Source organism: Pelmatolapia mariae, linkage group LG7 (assembly GCF_036321145.2).
Source record: "Pelmatolapia mariae isolate MD_Pm_ZW linkage group LG7, Pm_UMD_F_2, whole genome shotgun sequence".
In the NCBI taxonomy this organism is placed as follows: domain Eukaryota; kingdom Metazoa; phylum Chordata; class Actinopteri; order Cichliformes; family Cichlidae; genus Pelmatolapia; species Pelmatolapia mariae.
The window spans coordinates 23,631,726-23,659,466 of NC_086233.1; the positions used below are offsets into that span (position 1 = coordinate 23,631,726).

Sequence of the window (27,741 nt, forward strand, 5' to 3'; positions counted from 1 at the left end):
CCTCTTACCACTTAACAACTGGACTGTTTTATTTCCAAGAGCTCATGTGTGACTGACAAATTATACATTATACTTTTCAGATATTTTCAGAGGACCTCCACTTGAGGTGTTGTTTTCAGAAAAGAAAATGTCCATTACTCTCTACAGCAGCTTTATTATATTCTCTGGGCTCATTTAACCAAGTCATAGACTTAACAAAACAAGAAAACTAGTGTGGTTGGACTGAGCTTTAGTCATCTATCAACACAGCACAGTTTCTGGGAAGCACTCCACCTTTTGCTACAGTCAGCAACAGCAGACAAAAGCAAAATTCATAGTTATGGCGGGATTAGGCTAAATAAAACATCCACTCAGTTTCACAGTTTTGATAAACTACATTTATTTTACCAAGCAATATAAACACTTTGTCACATCTAAAACACGCCCAATAGATCCTCGCAGGACACTGACCTTTTCTAGCCAACTGTGGTTGGGCTACAAGCGCAAAGCTGGAAATTTGGCAAAAAAGGTTTGCTCATTATCACGATTCTGAGGAGAATCCAGCTACCTCACAAGGTGATAAACATCTACCAAAATTCTCAAACCCGTCTTTGTGTTAGTTCCAGGTACGAGAAGTTTCCAGGACCACATTTTTGGAATAGACACAAGCACACACAGATTCATGAGATGGAATAGACTGGGCTGGCATTTATATAGCACTTTTCTAATGTTACTGACCACTCAAAGCACTTTGCACATTTTACCCTTTGACATACTCTCACCAGCCACTTCATTAGATAAATCTCAGTTGTGCTGGATTAGAACTGCTTTTGCCTTCAGAACGGTTTTAATTCTTCATGGCACAGTTTCAACAAGCGGCTGGAAACATTCCTCAGAGATTTTGGTCCGTATTGACATGATAGCATCACACAGATGCTGCAGATTTGTTAGCTCCACATTCATGGTATGAATGTGGAGCTAAGTGGTTACCAGCAACATCTGGCATCTCGGGTGTGTCTCCCTCTGCATTACCTCCCTTAATTTACCTTATTGCTGCAGTTACCGCTTTTACTTTAGAGTTGAAATAGTGTCTCTCCTGTTGATCCAAAGTCAACGACTAGCCTGTTCTGCAGTGCTAGTCAGAGCTTTAAGAACTTGCCACTGAGCTTGCCTTGAATGCCCATGTCTGTCAGGACCGTGATGGTTGACTTCCCTGCAATATCTTATGCAGCCAACTTCAACTGTAAACTCATTGTCATGATCAATAAACCAGTTTAAAATGATGTGAACTTTGTGACATGGCGCGCTATATTGGTGGAGGATGACGGATATACTGTGGTCATAAAGGGATGGTCAGCATTGATACTCCTGTAGGCTGTGGTGCCTCAACCATTCCAAGTTGGTACGAAGGTGTAAGAGTGCGTTTATGGGTATTTTTGACCATTCTTCCAGAAGCGCAATTGTGAGGTCAGACAATGATGTTGGACGAGAAGGCCTGGCTTGTAATCTCCGCTCTAATTCATCCCAAAGGTCTTCTATCGCGTTGAGTTCAGGACCCTGTGCAGGCCAGTCAAAAGTTCTTCCACACAAAACGTACTTATCCATGTATTTTGGACCTTGGTTTGTAAACTGGTATGCAGTCATGTTGGAACAGGAAGACACCATTCCCAAACTCTTGCCACAAAGTTGGGAGAATGAAATTGTCCAAAATCGCTCTGTATGCTGAAATATTGAGAGTTCCTTCTTCAAACGCCAACTCTTGAAGAAGAAACCTATTCCCCCTCCACCAAACTACACTTGTCTGAAATGCAGTCAGACAAGTACCGTTCACCTGGCAACTACCAAACCAAATCTGTCCATCAGCTAGCCAGATGGAGAAGTGTGATACATCATTCTAGAGAGTGACAAATCAGCAGTCCAGTGGGGCACGCTTTAAACCACTGCATCTCATTTGGGGATGTAAGGTAATGCAGCTGCTCAGCCACTGAAACCATTCCATGAAGCTCTCTAAACACTACTCTTGAGCTAATTCCTCCCCAGTGTAATGTTTATTTTGACCTCAAGCAGTTCGCCTTGATCATACCTACATTCACTAATTTGCTGCCAGATTTGCCCTGAACATGTGTACTAATGAAGTGGCCAGTAAATACGTACTGTATTTTTCAATGAACGGGTATATTTTTATACATAAAGCGCACCGGATTAGAAGGGGCATTAAGCGAAACAAAACAGATAAGTCAAACTTTATTCAACCCATTCACAGTAACTTTCAAAAGTTGTAACACATAAAATACAGAACAATTCACTCACTTTTCCCGTTCATTCCTCTTCCGCGAATCCAAATTCTGGATCGTCTTTTCAGTGATCTTATTCTTGCAGCAGGCGCGAGAAATGACCCGCTTTTCATCGTGATCCTCTGGCAGTTGCTGCGAGATGGTAGTTTTTGTGGAGATGGAGAAATTACGCCTTTTCATAAAACGGAAGCACCAAGAAGGACCTCCTTGAAAGTCGTCGAGCTTCATGTCACGTGCTATTGCTGTTGCCTTTTGTCGAATAGAGGCTGTAGAGACGCGTCTACCTGCTATTCTCTGTTTAATAACCCACTGTTCAATTTTGTCCTCTAATTGTGGCCATCTCGCTTTGTTCCCTCGGAAACTCTGTTTGGTCTTCTTTACTTGGCGCAGGTCAACTTCTTGCTTCCTCCATTTCCGTACCATTGATTCATGAATTCTAAATTCTCTTGAAGCTGCTCTATTCCCATGTTGAACTGCGTGACTGATAGCCCTGAGTTTGAAACTCGCTTGGTAAGCATGTCTCTTAACACGTGCCATTTTGGGGTCCACACACCTTTATGTTGAACCACAGTACGTATTACTCCGCGAGGCTCCTGAACGGCATTACGGCTACGGTAGCCGTAATGCTCCGACAATCCATCAAGCGGCGCGGGTTCGTAGCTTACCAAAGTCGCGCTAAAACATTTTGACAGATTTTTGAGCGCCGTGTACCACATGAAATCAGTTCGAGATCAGTAAGCACAACCAGAATTCATACATAAGGCGCACTGTCGATTTTGAGAAAATTAAAAGATTTTAAGTGCGCCTTATAGTTTGAAAGCTACGGTAATCAGTGGTTTATTCACTGTATACCTGGATTAATTATTTAACTTAATATGCACGTCTTTGAATTTTAGACGGTCATTGTCTGCAAAGTAGTCTTTACAAAGTATTTAAAATTAACTTAATCAAATATTTTCTTTAGGATTGTGTTTAAATGTTCATTTGAAATCCTCAAAATGGACGACTGAACACAAAAAAACGCTTAAGTTCTCGAATACAACAGTTTTATATTTATTACATATATATATATTTCTTTCCAGATGTGCTTGTGGTGAAAACCATTTTTGGCCAAGAGGAAAAACATTAGCACATCCTGTATAATTTTAAATCTACCTCTGTTGCCAAATGGCGATTTAAACAAGTGAGAAATGGCTTCTTGTCTAGCAAACTCCCGGTGACTATAGGGAGGTTAATTGTGCAGGTTCTCTGCCTGCCAATCATCATCAAGCTGTAAGGATCAGACCTAACTCAGGATAAACTGACAGCTTGTTTGCTTGCTTGCCAATAGCTGGGATTATGCGTACAGATGAACAATGTGTTTAACTGCATAATGGCCCGCAGACTCGGTCCGTTCACAAACGGGGGGGGGGGCCTCATGTTGGAGGAAGTAGAGAATTGTGTGCATGAACGAGCAGTGCATGCGTGTGTTCCTCTGGAAAGCTGAGCCTAAAACTGACCACTGACTCAGAAACCAACAATGCCCCGTTGTGCTCAGCTAAAAATGCCTAGAACACCCAACATATTACAAATTTATTGTGGAAGATTTTATGCTGCTTTACTTACTTCTTGCTTTACTGTCTATTGAGAAGCCTTTGGGGCCTATTTGAAGCCATTTTAAACTGACTCGAGAGAGCCCACAGAGACCAAAATGTAAGCTGTGACACAGCTAGTGTGCTCCCAGGAAGTGGAGGCTGAGGCTCATTTATGGGATTTCCTCTTTTAGGCCCAGGGGATTACTGTGGTTTTAGAAAGAGTACGGGGTGAATACAAGCAATAACACCCACCCCCAGACAAACATCAACGTGCACATGTGTTACAAACACACATGTGAGAGAGGAATATCGGCTTTGGCACTCAATGGGGTTTAAACAGGAAGCAGAGGCAGAAGTACCATAAGTTGTAACTCAGTCCTCTGCATGTAAATATAAACAACAACAAAGAATAATAATATGTGTGGACTTTTGAGGACAGACAATCTGATTAACAGTGACGTCAACAGTCTAATACGATTCAGTTATTTTCATACGCTTGTAAACGGTAGCAGAATTACATCATGGGTGCACTACAATTAACTTAATGGGAAACATGACTGCACGCTGCCTCAGATGAATTAAAACAAGGCCACTGTCTCTGCATTGCATTGTGTTAAAAGCTTCAGAAAGACTTTGCTATTATTTTTGTTTGGGTTTTTTTTTCTATTTCTGGGGTCAGACAGGATTGGTTATTAAGTTTATTCACACAGACTGAAGATGGTGCATGAATGCAGACAGCTCCAGATTTGTATATGGACAGCAGATGCAATTTTTTTAGATATATGAATTCATTTTTTGTGTGTTTCTATTCAGTTTGGTCTCAGAGTGATTTGTGATGTAACCGCATAGTTACATATTTCAGGCTGCTCAGACGTCTGCACGGGGGTCACACTGACCCTCACAGCTGCAGAAATCATAGGTTCTGCTGCCATTACTGGTGCACACTGTACAATTACAAACTATTTAAAACTGCGCCTCTACAGCTGCAAACAAAACGTCTTCTAATACCTCTTAAAACTTAGAGCAATCATTTTTGTTTGGGGATACAGAACAATGACCCAAAGAACAGAAAATCGTCTGCATTGTTTTGTTGGACTGTTTTAGCACCGACAACAGCTGCCAGATTTTTTGGCAGCTATTCAGCAAAGACATCAGTACTATATACAACAGTGCATGGTTAATGGGTGGAGGCTATTCTCTTTAGATGCTGCTTTCAAGTACAATCCAACCGAGTACTGTCTTGCAGCCACTCTAATGCTCCCATTTTACCTGCATGGCTCACAAATGTCTGGACAACTATAAAATGTTAAAGCAACACTGTTTAACTTCTAAAAGACAGTGATTGGATAATTTGACCAAATGAGTAGCATGCTGAGGTACAGACATGGTAATGGTAATGGTTTTGACCTACTCTGGTGTCCCACTAAGCCATGGGACAGCCACAGCATGCACGCAGGCACTACAACTGACATAGCTAAACTGAATTAGATTATAATTTATATGTGTGTAATATAAAATAGGAAAAGAGGCCATAAACCAGCCTGTCAGAGCTCACGGTCATACTAAACATGATCTTAAATTTAGTAAGCTACATAATGCCGGTGGATATTCTCACTACAACTGTAAAAAGCTAATAAAAGCCATGTAGTAATATGGTGCTGCAACTCAAAAGTTAAACAATAACGGCTCTGTGCAGAAAAGGAAACAGAGAGTGGGTGAGGAGTGAGAAAGAGAACTGAAACTAAACTTTGTTTCATCCTTATTTCCTTGGCACTTACTAAAATAGGAATGAAAGGAGATAAAACTTCCTTAGCGATACTCTCGTGCTCAGATAATGGCAGGCTAACCGCCAGCACTTTAGATATTAATAAGCCCTCCTCTTCAGCATACATGGATCTACATTAATTAGAAGACGAGACCCACTGAAGCTTCACTTTAAGTTAAACTGACCAAAAAAAACACCCCTTTTACCTTAAAAACGTAAATATCGAGTGGGATTAAAAACACATCTCAGTTCCTCACATGAGGTGTAGAACTCCTGATAGTAGCAGAAACTTTTTACAACAGAAGTTTTGACTTCTCATTGCAGGTAAAGTATCTGCAATGATAAATAAGTGCCCCAGTAAAGAATACAAAAAAGAGAGCCAGGATGCTAAATAACAGGATACTAAAATTAAAACACTTCTTTGAGCTTCTAATCCATATCATAAAAAGTATTCTCTCACAATATCAATGACACAGTGACACCGTAGGTATATGTTCCCCAGCTCGCATCATAATGACAGAAGCCCAAGCATGTCTGAAAGCGAAAGCAGCATGTCAGTCTCAGACGACAATTTAACACCTAAAGAGGGAGTAATTCAATAGCAGGAAGTGGCTTGCCTACTAAACGCCAGACCTCCAGAAAAGCACGATACTTTGCAAAAAATGCAAGTGTTAGCTAGCATCTCATAACATCTCAGGCAGGAAATATTTTTCAAGTTCTATTTTATTATGTGTGCAGGCTCCTGAAGAGTTACAAGTTACTTTAATTACTTTTTATTCAACTAAAGTATTACATAGGTCTCCTTCAAAGGGAGGGAGTATGTAACTGGTTCTGTTTGTTTGTTACCAGACTAGCAGCCAGTTTTCAAAATATTGTTTTCAAATTTTGCCTGATGGTAGATAGCACTAACAACTCGAGCTGATTTAATTTTGATTAAGTTGATGTTGAAAAAAACTTCAAGAAACCACATCAGGTAATTATCGTATGAAAAAGCACGTTGGGATTTTTTTTCCAATACGACACCCTATCATGTCACAATGACGTCCTAACAGGCTGACCTCATCACATGGTAATAAAAACATCATAGTTTTAGTACAGCCATTGCCTTTCAGGGCAGCGGCGCTCTCTGAGTGCTTACTATGCTATACTTTTCCTTAAACTTTCCAGGGAAAACAACATTTGTGCTACTTTTGTGCTCACGTTTTACTTATGCTGTGTCACTACTATTCCACTACAACATTACTCCTGGCACATTATGGCAACTGATTCACACTTTGAATGACGTATGTGTCACCAATGAGAGTAGCTGATTGGAAAAGAAGGCTGGAAAATGCCTTTGATTTTGTTTGCATTGAATGCTGTTGCCTGCATTCCACATTTCCTTGTAATATCGATATATATCGCTATTCTTTAAACAAAATTTCCTTCAGCTATTTTCTGTAGCTTCTTGTGGCACTTAAAAGACCAAAAAATAATAATTAATCATTAATAACACGTTGATATACTGACTGAAAAGCACTTTAAATGTCATACCACCCCACTTCAGTAAAGTTATGTCCAGGTCATCCTAAAACCAAAATTATCATCTCTAATCCATCTGTTTTCAATTTGTGGATTTTGTGTCATTGTCTTGTTACATGACCCAAGGTTCAGATCATGGACTGCTGATGCAGTTTCATGCATCGGTCAAAACACTCGACTCCAGGTACACGACGCCCAGCTGAAAACACTTCACGCAAGTAGAGTTGCCCGAGATTCACAGAATTTACAGAAAATGTAAAATTTTTGTGATATATATCGTTGTCGGGATGATAAATGTCTTATAGCGGGATATAAGATTTTGGTCATATCGCACAGCCCTAATTTTGAATTATTTATTTTCTACAGGGTTATTTAGGATGACCTGACCATAACGTAGCAAAGCAACTTGAAATCATGATGCCACCTCCACCATGCTTTACACATGAGGTCTGGATGTTGGTATGCAGGGCTTTATTTTGGGCTTTTGTGGAGTATCTAAGGCCATGTCCACACTAATGCATTTTGGTTTGAAGACACATCTTTTTCTCTCCGTTTTGGCCTTCCGTCCACACTGAGACAGCGTTTTTGGTCAAGGAAAACTGAGCTTTTTGAAGACGCTCTCCAAAGTAGATAAAATTTAAAAAGCTGTTTTCGCGTCACACTGTGGACTGTGAAAACAGAGGCTTTCGAAAAAGATGATGCATTTTAGTCATATTATGCAGTCATGTGGCCAATTCAACTAAGATGGCGGACGGCGTTGTACAGCAGTTGTTTTGTTTGCTCTCAATTTTGACAGCCCTATTAAAGATTAATATCAGTTTGTACATGCGTCAGATAGCTCCAGATAAAACTTGGCACTTTTCCTCGACGTTTTGCTGCGACGTTTCAAAGAGCCGGAAAGTAAATAAACGGCAGATGGAAATGACGCATGTTGAATCGTCTTACATTTCATGCATGTGCAGTACAGAAACGTAGAGTTTGAAAACAATAGTGTGGACGCGGAGCGTTTTTAGATGAAAACGCCGTTTTCAAATTTATCCAGCTAAGTGTAGATGTAGCCTAACTGGTCGCTTTGAAATCTTTTGAAAGTGGCTTTCCTATTCTTATAAATAAATCATGTTTATTTTTTCTTATAGTCTTTTAGACATCTAACAAAGATTTTATCAACTTGTAGGGAATTCTCTTACTCCTCGGAAGACCCCTGAATTTTTCTCTATTTGTATTAAATTTATCTTACAATGGACTGAATAACATCTGGGTCTTTAACGTAACACGTAACAATAAAGCTTCTTCTAAGGTCAAAGGAAAGATGAATTAAAAGTTTAATTTATATTCAAAGCTCAATTCAAGTGGTCCACGCTTCTTAAGAAGATCCAATCCTTCTTAAGAAGAGGACTGAATAAACTATATAAGTGATTTTTATTGGTTAAATTCTCCAGGCATGTTTTGGAGAAGTTCACTTACTATGAATTACCTATGAATAGCCTAATTGTAGTTTAAATAAATATCAGCCCATATTTTAGGGGTAGTGAATGCAGAAACCCTCCAACTGTAATTTAGATTTGCCTGTGATGTCCTTAATGATTACGAGAATCTTACACTCAGCAAAAATGTAACAGTCTAACGCACACGCTCAGTTCCTCAGAGCAGCCAAGAGGAGATTGTCCCAACATTTAGCCCCGTTTCGATTTTTGCGGCTCATTATGTTCTGTCGCAATACTGCCCCAAACATTGCATGCAAAAACATGGCGGTTCATTTCGTAGGGCTGGTTGTCTTTCTCAGACTGTACAGGCAGGTGTTTGAGGGGGAGTGCGTGTGCGTGGGAAGGCAGAGGAATCTTAACCACCCTCGACTTTTCTCTGGCAAACAAAATGATGGAAAAAACCTGGAATGGTGCTCAGGACAGAGAGGTAAATATGCACTTAGTAGGAGGCAAAAGAATATACTGGATAAGCTCGTACTGAAAACGAAAGCTAATAATTGCCGATAGTGGGAAGAACATTAACTGCGATCATATTCTTGGCTGGTGAAGATGCAAATCAAATATTATGGTAACATCCTGCGTTTAAAGCTGTTCTAACTGGTTTCTCCCTTTCTCTCCCTTTTCTGTCTCTCTTGACTTTCAACAATGAAATAATCCAAATAAGGAACCTGAGACTAAAGCAAACTAAATAAATAGAAGCATATGTGATTCATAAGAATGATATTTTATATGTTTTAATGAAAAGGGGGAAAAAACTATGTAGATTTTTGAATTCTCCCTACAGGAGCATTCTTATCCCGCTGCAAATGATACAAAACTGAATCAAAGCTGAATATTGGAGATTTGGGAAACTGGGGGATGCCAAATGGGAATGAAGCCCACATAAAAGAAAACGCAATGACTGCTCAACAAACCCCCGATACCATTTCTCTGGCGCAGCATCCCTTGACAGAAACACATGCACACTACGATAGACACGGCGAGGAGGCTATGTCTCACCGGTGGCATGTTCACAGCAATTACAGACAAAGCTGAAGAAGGCAAGCAAAGAGGTAATGCTCCTGAGAACTCATGAGTTGCCATGGAAACATCGGCTTTTGAATGAATTTGCTGGAAAAGGGGTATGCGAGAGATAGAGTCCAAATTGTAGTATCAACTACACAAACCCCCTTTCTCCATCCCCCGGACTGCCAGGAGAAAACAGGCTGCTATTCCCAATGAGCCGTACCTCGGTTAGTGATGCTTGCAGCCAGCAGTGCCATAAACAAGCACACAGCACATTTATGTTTAGTGGTGAACACACCAGCTGCATGAACAAAAATGTTTTTAATACCTGGGATATGAAACTGTACTTTCTGCTGTGAGGAAGGCAAACATTTTGCATTGGCGCTAAAAAATTCGGATCGGGAGCAGGATTTGAGCGTCTAGAATGATTTTCTTTCACCAGAACAAAATGCCGCCGCACCGATGCGCCGCGTTTGTTATCACTGCTAGGCTGCATCAGTAGAATGGGCCACTACTTACTCTTCATATTTAATGTGGTAAATTACGTCCTCTTCTCTCTCCTTGCTCTCCGATGCTGCTGTAGAGTCTGTCTGAGAGGTGGAGGCTCCGTTACTCTCAGAGTTTAACACAACATTAGTCCTGTTACTGTCCGTGTTTTGACCGTGGCCGTGGGCCTGTCCCTGCTCGGCCTCCAGTTTTCCATTAGTCCTTTTTGGGGGCCGGCCCACCTTGCCCTTTGTGGGCGTTATCTGTCCTTTGGGAGCGCGTGTCACATTTTCAATGCAGGCCTCAAACCAGGCACCGATGCTGACGTCCCTGCAGTCCACCAGCTCGTTAATCTGAGGAGAGAAAATGCCTAAATTAACACCCGGTCCTGTTCGAACCCTGCACACAAATATCGTCTTTTTTGTTTTTTGAGGAGCTGATGTGTAGGGCGATTATAACATCCAGTGTCAAAGACTAATACGGCACATGCCAGAGTCAAAATTCTAAAACAGCAATGCCAAAAAGATAATAACATTGTTATAAAAAGATAATAACATTGTTATTATCTTTTTCACTTTATAAAAACAAAAAACAAACCATCACAGAGTGAATGTTATGCAGTGGATGGGATAAAAAACAAAACCTTTGATTGGACAGAATAACATTATATATTGAAAGACAAAAAAAGACACAAATCCTTTTGGGGTTGCATCAGGCAGAGCATCCAGCGTAAAAAATAAATAAATAAATAAAATCTGCCAAATCAAACATACGGAGCTACCCACTGTGGAAATCCCTTATGAATAAAGAAGCAGCTGAAAGTAGCTTTTAGTGAAAGACAAAAAATATTTCAAAAGTAATGACTCTTTTGGGATATCCTTTGTAAAAGCACATGCATGTTTGCTTATGAATTTTGAGCTTTTCATGGGCTGAATTTAAATGTTTTGTTTGTTCATTTTTGTTTTGGTAAAGAATAAAAAATACTGTTAAAGTCTTTCAGTCAAAAGATAGAGTTAGATAACACAGTTATGTAGCATTTACAGTTTTTAGGCTAAAAGAATAGCCAGAAACAGCATAATGCTAATATATGCCAAGCTAATTAACTGAAAATGCAACGTTACAAGACTCAACCACTCCTTCATTGCAAATCCAACTCTGGATTAGCCTAGCTTTGTTGTCAAAACATTTACATTAAAACAAAGTATAACCACACTGAATGATTGCATGATTGTTACAATGTCTCTTTTTTGTCATATATCTCTAAGCTCACTTTTTTTATCTTCTCTTTCCCCTCACTCCCCAACTGTCTGAGGCAGATTGATGCCTAGTTCCGATCTCTTCCAGCTATAAAAGGGAGTTTTTCCTTCCCACTGTCGCCAAGTCTGTGGGGTTGTCCTTCTAAGATTGTAGGGATCTTTACCTTAAAATTGAGATATGCAGACACCTGGCTGCTTACCATGTGATGTTAACTTGTGTGCCTGTGATGGCATCAGCCACACATGGGTAAATTAGTCCATTGTTCACTTTATTAGTTTGTTTTGCAGTTTTCTTCATTAATATAATTCATTAATCATTTGGTTAAACCTAACACTGATATTACGAGGCGCACACATAGTAGCATTGTGTGGTTTTTCTAAAATGTTTTGTTATAATAATTATGTTTCTCTTTCTTTGAGTTACCTGGGTTTGGGCGGTGGCTGTTTCCTGTCTGGGCAAAAGGCGTGGCTGAGGACTGGGAACAAAATGCCTGCTCAGCAGGACCAACCATGGGCTTACCAGGAGTAGGGGTGTTTTAGGTTTAGTTAGGTTATTCTGTGCTTAGTTAATATTAGTGTGTGTTTTTGTTTCCCCCTATTGTGTGTAAATGGTTTAGCCAAACCATTATAAAAGCTACCCTCATGTGTCTTTGTAATTAGGTCAGTTTGTGAGTTAAGTTGTGTCTCACTTTGTTTGTTTAAGTTTCTGGAAATTACTTTTCATAGAGTTGTATTTAGTTAACCTCTTTTATGGGCCTGCTAATTATGTTTTTGAATTTTGTCATTTTTGAACTTTTTTGAGGGTTAAAATAAAGAAAACCCTTTTTGAAGATATTTTTTGCCTGTGTCCTCTATGCCTTGGCTGCTTGGTCCCTCACAGTGCCAAAGCAGTTAAAGCAGTCAGATGAAGGCTGTTTATGCAGCACCCTCTGCAACGAATTTCGCGTGGCGACAGCCAGCAACCGCTAACAACCATTCACCAACCAGTTGGGGGAATACACATTTTTCCTAGTGGCTGTATCACACATTTAGCACCATGGAATAACGTCCAGCAGTAAAGTTAAGAGTGGTACAAACTGTGTCGGGCTGTCACACCTTTTTAGAACACTACTGGAGTTGATTAATTATATTTTTAGGCTATTTATCACCAATTTTATTTGACTGGTGGCCTTTCAGTCAAATAAAATTTATTTTATCTAGGAAAAAATGAAGCAATTCCCACGTCTCCTTTTAATTACGCTACGTAACTATTAATTGTAAGCAGTAAGGTTGGACGATATGTACAAATTTTCCAACCAACAATCGTCAGTTCAATAACCAACGATAGGCGATATATTCGCGCATGTGCAGACTTTTTGATGGGCAGAGAAATGTAATCATACACGGACTGATTTGCGCGTTTAGAACACAGAAGAAGTCCAAACATGGACGAGCTAATTGCCAAATTGCACACTGGAGGAGAAGGCGCAGATAGAAACGGACTGTTACCTCAGCGAGGAAGTCGAAGACGATCCACTGGCTTGGTGGAAAATGCATGAAAAACATTTCCCATTGATGTCACACATGGCACGGAAATATCTGAGTATACCAGCCACAAGCACTGCTTCAGAGCGTGTCTTCAACACTGCTGGTAATATTGTTAACCACCTGCGCACACTGCTAAAACCTGATAAAGTAAACATGCTTGTTTTCCTGTCAAAGAATTTATAAGTTTTGTTTGGAGGGAATATTTTACCTTCTTTTCTTGTTTATTTCAGTATTAATATACCTACTTTTTAGATTATTCATGTATTTATTTATTTATTTATTTGAGATGCGTCGAATCGCACAAAAGACTTAACTTTACGTCTGAGGGGTTTTTTTGTTCGCTGGAAGAGACATTTTGATTTTTAACTTATATGTTGTTTGGTCGAGTGTGTAAGACAGATAAACACTGGAACGGCCTGTAAACACGGTTATAGTGGAAAAAAGAAGCAATTTTCTCTTTGTTTCTCTCCCCACCAGTGTGTTTTTTCTATTTAAATAAAATGCTTTTCTTTTTTTCTGAACATTGGCTACTGCCATTCTTTCTTTTTCTTATGAGTTTGAGTAAACGAATCGCTGCTGCATTTGGGCACACTCTGAGGTGTGCATTTGCTCGCAGCTGAAGGAGGGTGCCATTAAAACAGCGCTATTATTTATTTCTGTTGAATGCTTCTGTTAGCTTCAACCGACATCATTAGCAAACTTACTCATGGAAAAATAAATAAATAAACCGCCCTTGTAAAAACGATCGATAGTCAATATATTTGTCCAATCGCCCAACCTTAGTTTGCAGTTTAATGTGCAGCTGTCACGTTAGAAATAAACAGCACTCGAGAGTTCCATGAGTGGAAAAATGAATATATTAATATATTTATTTCACCACTATGTAAGCTTGTAATGATCAAATCAACAATTTTCTGCAGTATTAGGCCTACCATCATGCCTCAGTTACAGCACCAATCTTGCATTTTACTGTCATATTTTTTATATTCTTCATAGATCTCTATCACCTATTCCTCTGATGACATCTGTGATTGGACTAGGCAGTGCTTAGTTGATCCAAATACACTGAAAAAAATGGGAGCTTGAAGCAGAAAGCCTGGTTTAACAAAGAAAGTTGATAACTATCATTGTGATACCCATTAAAATGGGGTTTTAGGGTCTGTCAAGCCAGCTAACACAAAGAAAACCTGACTATGTTGAATTAAAACAAACTCTGGTCTAGTAATTTCTTGATATCTTAATCTGGAAATGTCACATATTAAACCTTAAAATTGCACAACAGTCGAAGAAGACAAAAGATTTGAAGTTTTCCATATTGAATGAGTTTAAACATGCAAACCACTTATACCTGTGTGTCACGTTCGTGCTAATTTTGTTTATTTTTAATGCTTTTGTGCAGAAATATTTCACAAGTATTCATTAATTTATTCTACGCCTTGTGTTTATTTGTCAACACCATATCTGTGCTGAATGCTTAGAGACTGTGAATGCACGTGGCCTTAAAATCCAGTCAAGTCAGTAGCACAATTTGCAGCTCATCTACTTGATTATTGATTTTCCTGCATGCTGGACGGGACTGTACGCATCAAGTCCAGTCCCACACATATAATTCTCAGCCAGACTCATCCATACCCAGTATGGGCTTTGACTTTCTATTTATAATTTTTAAGCTGGTTAGTGACCCAGTTGTATAAACCTGTTTCTTATGTGTGGTTGCTATCCTGACAAGGTAAGCGACGTGAAGCTTATACCCAAAGCAATTAGGGTATCAGACCTACAAACACTTGAAGAGCGAGGAAAAAACAAAGTGTCAACACACCAGAATATGATTATATATGAGAACGTTTAGGGTAATTTGTGGCTGGAATATTATATCTAAGCAGATGTGCTAATACATAAGACAATGGGGAATGTAAAAGATGACTGCTAAGAAAAAAGGAGTACTTAAATCAAATGTTTCTACCCATTTTTCTTCAGGTTACTTTCATCAGGCAGGCTTAATTACATGACTGCAACAGGCCAACATTTAATGCTCAAAATGACACTGACGTCATCTTTGCCATGCAATCTGACGTTTTCAGCAGCAGTGAAAGAGCAGAGACACATTTAGTCTCTAATTTGATTTGACAACCACATAAACAGGAGAACCTGCCCAAGCGTCTCTGGCAATGAGTTAGCTTATAGGGCACTAAACTCTCTGTAAGCTGGCCTAGAGCCAGAACAGCCACTCAAATACAAAACCATGCAAACATTTCCAAAATATTTACATCCGTCATCCTCACCTTGTACATGCCAATTCCTGGATCGACTAGTGTGTTCCTGCTGGACGTGGGTGACTGAGTGTCCTGCGCGGGGCTGCAGGACTTGAACCCATTTTTGGTTGCGTTACTGGTAATGCTGGCGTCTGGCTTGGTTTCATTAACAGTGCTGGTACTGAAGCTGCTGTCATTGTCTATACTGGTGGTTTCCATAGCAGCAGGGGAGACGAGAGCCGAGGAGTTGTGGCTTTCACACTTAGAATCGGGGGGAGAAACAGAACTACATCCAACACCCGAGGAGTCCTTGGTGGCAGGGCTGTCTGGATGGTCGGTCTGTGAGCGAATCAGCAGCTGAACAATGTCATTGAGACCCACGTTGTAGTCAAACAGTGTCTGGCCATCCTCCATCTAAATGAATACAAATGAAAATGTCACTCTTTAACATTAACAGGCAAAGATGTACAGATGCAGAAAACCACTGCTGTATACAACACTGCAATCAATCATTTTCACTGCCTATAAATAAACACAAGCTATTAAAATGTTGCTAAGACAATAATACATTTGAAATAATAATAGTTTACCAATATATTTTAACTTTTATAAATAGGATTATTCCAACCACTACTAAACTGTGCGTTAGTATTACTGTATCTCATTTTAAATCCATAACAAACCATCACTTTTTTACTTTTGTTCTACATTTCTTTCTAAATGGACATCTGTGTAAAATGAAATAACCACCGCTGCACTGCAGAGTGCCCTCAGACAAATACACGAGGCTGCTTGTCAAGGACAAACAACACCAGAATACAACACTGAGCACAGTGAGTAGAACACACACTGTTACGGCACTCGAGAGAGGAAATTAAAACACACGCGGCACTTCCGATACGTTCACGTGCCTTTAAATTCAAAAAGCACGCGGTGCTTAAAGACGCAGCAACAACATTTACTCTCTGTTCTTAAATTGGGCAATTTTCTGCTACTGATTGAATGCAATTAGCTACACGTACAAGTTAAGTGTTTCACTGATTGTTCTGAGCGTAGAGGAAAAGGGAAAAAAAATACATTTGTAACAATTAGCACCTATCGCTGCTGACGATGACAATGGAATATGTGCTGAAATGCGGGCGCCGCTCTCTAGCATCCGCAGCGGTTTTTCTCAAGAAAAAATAAATAAGAGATCTGGGTGCATGAATTAAAGTGATAGCAGATGTAGCTGGGGGGAAAGAAATGACTGGGTTGCCATGACAACCGAAAGAGAGCACCCCCTACCTTACCCCACCCCACCCCGATGACTCTGAATCATATATAAAATCACTGTCAACCAACCTACAACTAGCGCCACCACCATCATCATCATCATCATCACCAGCATGGCCCTAACAGGCAATGTGGCATATGAGCTTCAGCAAATGTTTCTCCCTCCCCTCTGGGAAAGGGGACAAGTAACAAAAAAACAAAAAAACACATGAGGGCCCATTACAAATCCAAATACGCTCTTCTACCACATACGATCTACTGTTAAGCGTACAGTGCAGCCACTGCCTTAGGAGTGAAGCTTATGGTGGACACGCCAACTCATTGCAGACATCAGCTATTCATTTCAGCGCTCAACCCCACAAGCCCATTGTGCCGGGGAGACAAGCATGGCTGCCACTCTCTCTCTCTTTCGCTCTCTCGTTTTCGTTATTTGACAATGAGGTGGAGAACGCTTGGACGTGTGGCAGCCGAGCAGTAGAGGGAGCAAGCACAATTTCCCCATCCGTGCATGCTTTTTTTGTGTGTTTTTTTTTTTAATAGCCTCATGAAATTTAGATCAGAGAAGCAGTGGTGCAAATACAGCCATACAGTGGTTGTTATGCTTACCTGTCTATCTTTCTGTGGTAGTCTATATCAGCATTTTCTCTGTCTCCCTGCCTAAGCTCGGTCTTCGATTTAGCCTCAGTAATTGCCTATCGTCCGCTGCCTTGTCTGTCTGTCTGTCCATCTTTTGCGACTTGATACTGCATTAAACCAAGAAAAGTACACAAAACAAACAGAAAAACCTCCCCCCAAAAAATATGCATTAGGACTGCAGGCAGAACCTGCAAAGAGGCAGCCTCACTGCTGAGAAGTGCGGGGCAGAGAGATGGAAAATCACCCAGACAGACAGACAGACAGAGAAGGAGAACAACATACAGCAGAAATGCACTGCACCAAACGCACAAATGATATCTGGGCTGCTTCTACCTGCTTTCCACAGCGGCTTCATTACCATTAGTGTGATCAGCCTCTCGCTGCGAGATGTTACAGTCCTGACTTCAGTCATACTCACATGAATAATCCCCAAAACAAAGAACAAGCAACTAACCCAGCAAGTGTTGGGGGTGAAAAAAAGGGCTTTATACATTCATGGAGGACGAGATGTATTTGACAGCATGCCGTTAACGTTGACTAAGGATATGACATTTATTCCCCACAATAACTGCGGCAGTATTTAACAACACTTGCTTCTGATATCTTCATTGTGTGACTCACTGAAATGTCATTTATTGTTCCAGAGGTAGACTGACTTTAGTCACGACCGCACATCACGGCAAAGCTTTAGATTAACCCGAGACATTTGACTTGAAGATTTCTCAAAAGGCTCGAAGAGTCAAAAAAAAGAAATATCCTTGGCATGGCAATGTTGCACGTGAGTGTGTGTGTGTGTGTGTACGTGCGCGCGCCCTCGCCTGTGAGTGTATCACAATGTCGAATGGAATAAAATTAACACCTACGAACAAGGCTAAATTCTCTGCTGAATTTCGACAGTCCTTTAAAAGACTAATGGCTTATCATACCAAAGAAAACACAAAGTATAATGTCAGAAAGAAAAAAAAATCAAACAGAGATAAGACAAAGACCTGTAGCTGCTGTAAAAACATGCTGAACATCTACACTCTTCAGATTACTCGAGATATTAAACCACAATGCCTTTTCTGTTTCAGACCTCCCATTGTGAAACTAATCTGTTTATACTGTTTTGAATATACACCCAATAATACCTATAAAAGAGCAAAAAACGGGGTGTGTGGGGGGGTGGTCGTGGAGAGTGATTTGGTAACTCCATCGTTCGCTTTTCTACCAGCGTACTGTCATACAGTATCACAGTGTATGACTTCAAAGGCTTTTAATGCACGAATCACTTTGCCATTAAAGTAACTAGGCAACCTGCTTAGTGTAACGATGAAAAGGTGGAATCAAATAAACAGACCAAGAAAGCAACGCAGCGCATTTAATACCAGCACCAGAAGGTCTGAAGTGACGGTGAGAATAAGGCAGAAATTAGCCTCCTTGCTCATGCAGACCACCCTGCTCCGGCACAATTTCTTCTTTTTCTTCACCCACGCCCCATGATGGTAAGGAGTTGAGCAAAATAGGTCAAATTACCAAAAACAATGACACGGGGTGTGTCTGCTTCCCTGCAACATAAAGGCTTCCATCTTGGCTCTTTTATATCCTTCAATCCGCCCACAGTCATTCAATCTATTTACCAAAAATCCCCTGCTCGCCAGCACAAATTACCTAGAAAGGTGACAAAGGTTACTTCCACTCGCAGCTCTTTTCATAACCTGGCGACTGCTCACACGGCGAGTTTTAACGAGAAGTGTGCGGGCAAGGTAATATATGTCACACGGTGCTGCTTTGCATCGTTTATATAAAGCAGGTCAATTACTTAATCATTAAATTATAAAGAGGACCAGTCCTCTTTGGCCACATTCATTCAAATTAAACAAGTTTGCATAAACATGAAAATCTCTTTGCTTGTTGCTCATTTGATTGCAATTCAAAAGTTGTTGTTTTTTTGCCTTTTCTGTGTTTTCAAACATTTTTAAAACAATCTTTTGTGGTTATCAGAAAGCATCTGTGCATAGTTAAGGGTTTAATTGCCTTTAAATTAGTCTACATATTAAAATAACGTATTACTCTATTTGAAAGTAATAGAGCTTGCATTGCGGGGTTAAACAGGTAGGACATCTGATCTCACCAAGCAGGCTTTTTTTAGTGCCATGAGGTGGAGATGTAGAGCTGTGAAAACATGAAAGCCTATGGTTGTAGTTTAATGCCTCCCTTTGTATTTGCCCTTTGTCCAGTCTATCAGTTGGAGAAGGGTGTGACTGTGTGCACTCAAGGCTGCAGAAAACTCAGCTTCCCTTGAAATTTTCTATGAAATCTACAACTCAATAATAACAAAAGAAAACCCATCAAGTGAGCAGGCAAAACATCAATCCATGTGTAATCAAAGAGTAACCATATCTAGGTCACGGCGAGAGCCTGTGTGAATGGGAGCAAGCCAATAACCACAGCCCGACAACAGGGCAGGAGCAACAGTGGAAGACATCCCGACTCTTTGCGCATGAAACATGTTGCTGCTTCGGTATTAAATTTAAAAAAAAATAAAACAAGCTTCATACTTAAATCAAATAAGCGCAATGCAAGCTGAGCTTGAAACCACTTAAGGAAAAAGCCAAACCTCTAAGTAAATGTGAAGCCTGCTGCAAAATGAGTGTAGGCGCTGAGCAGAAAGGCCGCACGGCCAGTGGAAGGTGTGTGTGAGCCTGCTCGCGAATGTGACTGACTAGAGACGTTCAAAGTGAAACAGAGACACTAGGACCGCTCGGCGAAAATGCAAACAAACAAAGAAACATCAAAACACCGTGGCAAAGTTGCACGGCTTCTGGCTTGAGACCCTTCCGACTCAAGGGCAAGCTTGAGTCTGAACTGGTGAGGCAGCGTGAGCACTGAGCTGGAGGGAAAAACAAGACGCCATTTTGAAAAGAGAATTAGACTGAGTTGCTCTGCTACAAGTCTAAATCCTAACACAGAGCGCAGGCACCACTGTGCGTGTAAGGGCACTAGCCAGTGCACGTTGCGTGTCACTGGCTCATTCCATGCATTACTTAACACATGGAAATCCCCCAATCAACGCTCTCCACTTGTTTTCCAGTGAAATAAAGGAAGCATGGCATCAGATTTAATACACAGGCCTAGCTTTTGCAGCCACAGCTACGACAGTACATAACAACTGCAATGTAACAGCTCATTAATTGTTCATCAAGCAAATAGCACTACTATACTTTATCTACTACCCCTGATTAAATCACAAACAGTTTAAAGAGGAGCAGTTTGCTTTGTGCTTGGTAGCTATTATGGATTTTATAAAAAAAAAAGTGCTAAGAGCACTGAAATTAGTTTACTAGCCAGAGAGGCCCAGAGGTGTAAAAGCAACTACTCAACCATCGCTTTCCATCACAACAGTTTGTTCTTATTTGATCTGCCGTAATGAGTGCGCAACGGCGAGCTAGGCTGTAAAAATCTGCCTACAGTTCTCGAAGTTTCCTTTCACTGTGTCGTGCAGTATATGCGGCAACAAAAAAAAGACACAATAAAATCAACCCATTGTGACACGCATGAGTCAGAATCGAGCGCCTGTTATCATTTAATTAGACAAAGAAGAAGAAAGTTAGGCCCACTTGAAACTACAGAGGACCATTTTGCAGAGGAATGCCTCGGCCTATAATACAGCCTGACACATGTGAAGAAGGAAGCAAAAACGAATGTAAACAAAGTGAGATCAACATATCATGTAGGCTGCCTGCTTCCTCGGGGCTTTTTTGGCTGGCTGACTCACACTGTGTTAATATCAGCTTTGTAATGTTATGCTAAAACTCAGTATAAATCAAGGCACCAGTGTCCTGCCAGCAGCAAGCATCCTCTGCTTATTACTGATAGTTACAGCCAGTGATCTTTCACACATTACACACCTTCAGATATCGCAGGTCACGCTGTTATATTTGGATTCTTTCATGTCTTATGCACATATATTTGAAGCAAGACAGATTAATTAAGACCCTGAACTCAAACCTGCAGGACTTGAAACACAGGTGATAGTCATGGATTTTCCTAATGCTTTTTGCATAGACTCCTTCAACAGCTACAAAAAGTCTGCATGCATGCGTGTGTGGTAGATCGTAAAATGCGCCAGCATGCATTAAAGTAAAGAAATAAGCACAAGCTGTGAGGCTGCTAGCTGCATGCGACCATCCGCCATGACACACACAAACGTGCACGTCTGTCTCATGGAAGCTGATTACAGCTTTCACGATCGTCTTCATGGAAAGCTAGTGATGATGATGATGAGCTTTTTTTTTCATTAATATGAAAGAGAGATAAATTGTGCACTAAAATCTTGCAAGCCAAAGCCAATTACCACATATTCTTGCCATATTCTAGCCTGAAAACCAATCAGATATTGTCTTAATCTCAAATTAGTCTTGAGCTCTTTATTTTTGTAACACTTCCCCTTGAACACTGCTGCTATCAGGTGTGACATACTACATTACCACGCTTCCACTTATATCTCAAAAAATGTTACATTTTGCCTTTCTTTATGAAAGCAATATAAAAAGCCAAAGTGGTCTATGCGGGCAGATTAAATTACATACAATGTAAATGTTAGATTGTTTACATAATACTTGTAATAGTATTTAAAAGCACACACTAAAAGGTTAAAGCCATATTTATTTACCTGACAATATTTAAGAACACACATTAATGCTTTTCTTTAACATTTGACATATCATGCGCTACAGAAAACAGTTTACTATCATTCATTTAGCAACGTCTTAATGTAATAAATAAGTAATGGTGCAATTATAATAAAAGATAACCTTTTAGTAGCTTAGGTATAAACTCTTAGTTGTTCTAGAGCCTGGACTGTTGAAGTAATAAGGGGCACATAAAAGAGACTTTGTTTAATATGAACTCCAACACAGTTTTCTATATATGCCATATTAACTGTGCATTTATGATATAAGTATTAGACTTTTATAGCGGCTAAATAAATACTGGATCAATGCCTTGCAAATCAGAATCATATGGCATTGAGGACAGGCTCAGAGTCTGGACCCCAGTTCTGTGTCTAATGCAAAACATGTCTGTGATCCGTGTGAATCTGGATGTTACAGACCGCAGTGTGTGCACAACAGTGTCAGGCAAGGCAGACAGGGCAGGCAGGCAGGCATGTTTACAGTAGACAGCCCTCACTGTCCTCACTGTACAGTGAGAGTACCGTGGTGACGCCACATTGTAAGCACTACACTTGCTTTTAGATGTCAGGGCACGTGTTGTACTTCCTTAAAACCCACCACAAGCGCAAACACAACACAGGATCAATAAAAGCTTGAAAAAACGACTCACCCCAAGTTAGAAATACAGTGCAGATATACGTGAGCGTGTTTTCAGGATACTTAAATGTACAAAAAAGAAAGAAAGAAGAAAAAAACCTGTTAATGGGGTGCACATCTGTGAGGGATGTGGGCTGTTTTGTTTGCACAGCACTGCTTTTGCTCTACATGTGGATACAGAGCGCGAGCTTCCCTATTCTCTCGCGCGGCAATGTAAACAAACATGTCTACTGTGGTGGGACATTTGTTGCATGCAGCTCTCCACGGCACCAACCTAAACAATGTGGGGAGGGGGGACAAAAATGGGGAGGCACACGCATCCGTGCCGTCCCAGAGGACTGCTGCACACGGTGTACCCCCCGGTTCTCTTGCGCAAGAACTATTGGCGAATTCCTATCAAAACAGGAAGCTCGCAAGGGTCCGAAACGGCTACAACACTCAGAGGAGGACCGCTCACTCTCCAACGAGCAACCCGTAACCCTCTCGCCAAGCGTCAAAAAACTGACTGTTGCGTGACGGGGTGAAACAAAAACACGGCTTTACCTGTTTCCCTCGGTAGAAGAGGCGCTGCTGTTGCGGGCTTACATTGAAGATGTCTTGTATTTTCAGGCGTAAGGACTCAATTTTTGTCAGTCTAGAAAGATCCTCAACGGTTCGTGTCTCCTTCCCGTCTATAGTACGAACCTGGATCCACATCGTTGCGCCGCCGTCTTACGCCTCAGATAAACAACAGTTACAACGGTAATTCGGGGCAACAAATTGTTTTCCCCCCCCAGGGTTAAAGATTTTTTTAAAATGGTCAGTGTTTTTTAGGGCTTCATTGCGTTTTCCTCTGCAGAGGTAACGTCTGACTGGCTCGCGCAGGAGGTGCCTCACATGAGGTCGCGGCGCCAAGCAAATCTCGCGAAGTAACGTTAGCACAGTGTGCAGTTTTAAAGGCACAGCTCCCGCTTTTAGTCTAAAAATAATGGGGGGACCATTTGAATTTGACTTCTTATTGTGTAGTTACGAGGTCAAGTTGGCTGACTTACAATAACACTGCGGGGTTTGTGTGAAAGGCTTAAATACGTAATAACGCAGCAGGGACTTAGGAGTGACATAAAAGGCCCTTTGCAGTATAACACAAGTACAGACCACCGAACAAGCTTATGGTATGTTTAGCAACAACACGTGGGGCTATATGTTTCTATTTGTGACGTATGCTCCTCGGCCTAAACCAGGGTCCTACCGCTCGTGGAAGTCTACAGTGCTGAAGACTTCAATCAGCCATACTGCAAAGAGTTCTTCAGGCTGTCTAGGTCTTTCTTGAGGCCACTCGGTGCTTTTTCAACTCATTTTCAGTCCACTCCTTGTACCTGACCATTTTCATAAGGATGTGTTTGTAGGCTGTTTTGACTTTTTTTTTTTTAAATTCAGTTTAGTTTTTATTCAAAAGGTTTAGTTTTAGTTAGTTTCATTGTTTGTTTTCGTCTTTTTCTTTTTTGGTGTATGGAGGGCATATATCAGAGAAAAGATTTGGGAAAATCAGTGCAGATATTACCATAAAAACACTGAACTTTTTGAAAGCAGTTTACTCAAAGATTTTTAGACAGCCAAAGTCTCAAGAAGTATGCTCATCAATACCACATCGGGCAGGCTGTAATAGAATTTTAGCATATTACCTCTCTATATTTTTTTAATTTAACTATAATGACCCAGTAAACCACTTAACACCAATCTAAAAATAAAAAACTTAACCTAATTTTTTTCTTTTCTTTTCTTTTTCTTTCTTTTTTAGCAATCACAACTGATGTCCAACATATTTATATTTCCAAGTGGACCATTATGGCTTTTGCTATACTGGTCCACTTGATAGTCATATTTTATTAGATTTTTATTAGATTGGGTGAAGGAGATGGCATCATGTATTGTATTGGAACGACTTACTCATATTGTCAGAGGAAAGGGAGTATATTTGAAGAAATATGGTTACCTTTAATTGAGTTTCTGAGACATTATGAAGGGAATTAACTTAGAAAATGATACTTGGTGCTGAGTTGTTTTGTATTTTTTTTTGTATTTATTATTTGCTTTCGTCTTGTTTTGTTTGTTTTACCCATGCTTGATTTGATTTGATTTTTATCTATATTTGTTTATTTTGGGGACTATGTTGTTTAATGTAAATCTTATGTTAACTGTACGATTATCGTTTGCTTGTTCTGTAATATAAAGCTTAATAAATATATTGTTTGTTTGTTTTTATTTTGAGTATTTACAATCAGACCGGACAAGACCGGGGGACAGAAAAGAAAAAGAAGAAGAAAGGGGGGGGGGGGGGGGGGGAGTTAACAGAGGAAAGGGAGAGAAAAATAGAGAAGAAGAGGGATAGAGAGAGAAAAAACACTGAAAATCTGCTTTACCACCTGCTGAAAAAAACAAGCAAAAAACACAGTTTGGAAACCACAGCAACAACCAACATATGCATAGCTAACAGTAAATAAGAAATATTAAATTTTATTGAGCAGCATACAATATTGTGTGCACACCTGCGTGTGTCTGCAGGACCACTGCAGGGGCAATCGCCTAGAAAAGAGGTCAGGAGAGCCCTGGAACGGGGGTCACTCAGCAGCCGTGGGTCAGAAGCCACAGGGGGCCACGGCGGTGAGCCCACAGGTTCCATCAGCAGCTGGCTAAGCCAGAGCAGACCGAGCCCCAGGCCCAGAGACCTGAGGCCGCCCCCCGTCCCCTTTAATCTGGGGTGCAGACAAGAAGGTCCTGTAGTAGCAGGGAAGCCCATCAGCCCAGACCCCAACCAGACGGCCAGTTCCTCTTCCCAGCCCCCTGCCCCAGATGGCGAACAGAGAAGTGGGTGTGAGAAGACTCCATGCCTCACTCCGCTCATGTGTGGTCTTGATGCGTGCTGTTCTTGAGTGCATTTAAAACAGAGGCACGGTCCCAACAACCCTCTGTTTGATTTCAGCTAGTGACAGCTCGGCCCCTCCCAGGAACCCTCAATGTCTACATACGATTTAAAATTGAGAAGTGGGCACCGGCACCAAAGGTGAGGCTGAATAAACAGACCGTCCTCTGGATGCCGTTCAGTGTGCCGACCACCAAGGCCCAATATATACTGAGCCTAGTTTAAGGGCTGAACCAGTGTTGTGTCTACACATAACAGACAACTTACCAAAGAACCCTTTTTAAATTTTTAGGCACTTTGATACTAGGAGACTATCACAAAAACACACCATTTGTTTGTACTTTTCTAGTGAGTATTAACAAATACTAAAGACAGCACAGCTTGACAGACATAAATTTGTATTTTTGCACCAACAAGGGGTTTGCCAGAGTGCTATTAGCTGAAAATTTGACATATCTCAGCATGGTGTGCAGGACAAAAGAAGATGTAGCAGGCCTGAGAAACTATCTAAAGCAGGTAAGCAGTATATGAAAGTCATGTCCATAAAAACGGGAAAAAATCCAGCAAAGACCTGACACAGGACCTGAGAGATACATTCAATTCCCAAAAGTATTCACTCATCCAAATCATTGAGTTCAGGTGTTCCAATCACTTCCACGGTCACGGGTGTATATAATGAAGCACGTAGGCATGCAGACTGCTTCTACTGTTTCTGGTGAAAGAATGGGTCGCTCTAAGGAGCTCAGTGAATTCCAGCATGGCACTGTGATAGGACGCCACCTGTGCAACAAGTCCAGTCATGAAATTTCCTCAATCTGAATATTTCACAGACAACTGTTAGTGGTAATGTAACAAAGCGGAAGCAATTGGGAACTACAGCAACTGAGTCATGAAGTGGTAGGCCATGAAAAATCACAGAGCGGGGTCAGTGCATGTTGAGGCATATAGTGCACAGAGGTCAACAACTTTCTGCAGAGTCAGATCTCTAAACTTCACATGGCCTTCAGATTGGCTCAAGAACAGTATGTTCTTTTTGTTCAGTATGTTCTGGGGTGACAAATCATGGTTCTTCATCTGGCATGCCGATGGAAAAGTCTGGGTTTGGCAGTTGCCAGGAGAGCGGTACTTGTCTCTCTGCATTGTGCCAAAACAATGCCGACAGAACAGTTTGAAGATGGCCTCTTCGTGTTGCACACAAAGCAAGGTCCATAAAGACAGAGATGAGCGAGTTCTGGAAGAACTTGACTGGCCTGCACAGACTTTGTGCAGTACAGTATACATTTTGCTCTTCAATTGATCCATGTTTGCCAAAGCTTCATCAGAAATTATTTCAGTGGAAGGGTGGCTGTCAAGAAATGATTCTTACATAAGGAAAACAGGGAGAAAAGGATGAGGTATGCCAAATTACACAATAACTGCACTGAAAGTCAGTGGCAACAGGTTTCATGGAGTGATGAATCCAAATCTGACATTTGTGGTTTAAATTGTTGTCAATATTAGGAAAGACCTAAAACACAGCAGAGGTTCTATCGTGTTTGGGCCCACAGTTCAGTCAGTGGTCTTGGGGGATCTTGTTAATATGGATTTATTAAGCCAGAAAAGTACCATCAGATTTTGATCCACAATGCAATATAGTCTAGAAAGACTGATTGACAAGAGCATAACAATGATCTCAAACAGACTAGCAATGCAGTAAAAGCATATTTGGATAGAAAAACAAACAGTGGTACGATATCAGTCATGGATTGGCCTCCCCAGAGGCCAGACTTTAACATTATTGAAGCAGTGGGACCATCTTGACAGAACAGAGTTTTAGATGTCTTCAAAAAAATCTAGAGAACTATTCCTGAAGAATATTTAAAGAAATGACAAGAAAGCTTCTTGCTGTGCTGAAGAACAAAGGTGGGCATACGAAAACACTGACTTTCAAGCTCTTCAGAATTGTATCAACTGCTTTTGTCTTGTATACTGAATTTCCATGAATGTTTGCATATGTATCAGTTAACTTTGGCACCTATTCTAAGTTTCATCTTAAAAATATAAAGAAATAAGGGGTGACTCAAGAGTTTTTCACAGTATTGAATTTTAGTCAAACCTTCCACCTTCTCACAAGAAGGCCTACAGCTGTATCACTTTGAGAAAGATGCTGCTCTTGCTCCAGCAAGGAAACCAATTGCTCTTTTTTTTCATTTATATTTTCACTTAATGACACATGGGATCAAATACATGCATTATGTTCTACAAAAGCATGCGGGGCACTTAAAATGCAGTCATAGTATCTCAGCTATGCTGCAGACATATGGAAGCAATTTCTTGACCATCTTCAGTATTTCCAACCTTCTGGATATCCCTTTTACGATTTACTGATGGAAGTACACAGATTTTCGTATTTTGTGCTTTATATATTAGTCGGATTTTCTTAATGTATTTCTTAAGCGTCATATAACTCATAATCATCCATTATTTTGCGCCAAAATGA

The 27,741-nt window shown here is 40.6% G+C and overlaps 1 protein-coding gene across 2 annotated transcripts in view; it reads right to left on the bottom strand.

Annotated features, from left to right (window-relative positions):
* LOC134630815 (E3 ubiquitin-protein ligase UHRF2-like) overlaps nt 1-23,396 on the bottom strand; it is a 38,964-nt gene extending 15,568 nt beyond the window's left edge. For both annotated transcript variants that reach the window (XM_063478514.1, XM_063478513.1), the window contains exons 1-3: nt 22,907-23,396; nt 15,174-15,557; nt 10,142-10,461 (exon numbers count right to left, since the gene is read on the bottom strand). In XM_063478514.1, coding sequence (XP_063334584.1) covers nt 10,142-10,461; nt 15,174-15,557; nt 22,907-23,059 — 857 coding nt within the window. In that variant the 5' untranslated portion in view covers nt 23,060-23,396. The remainder of the gene's footprint in view (nt 1-10,141; nt 10,462-15,173; nt 15,558-22,906) is intronic.
* Nucleotides 23,397-27,741: the final 4,345 nt, after the last annotated feature.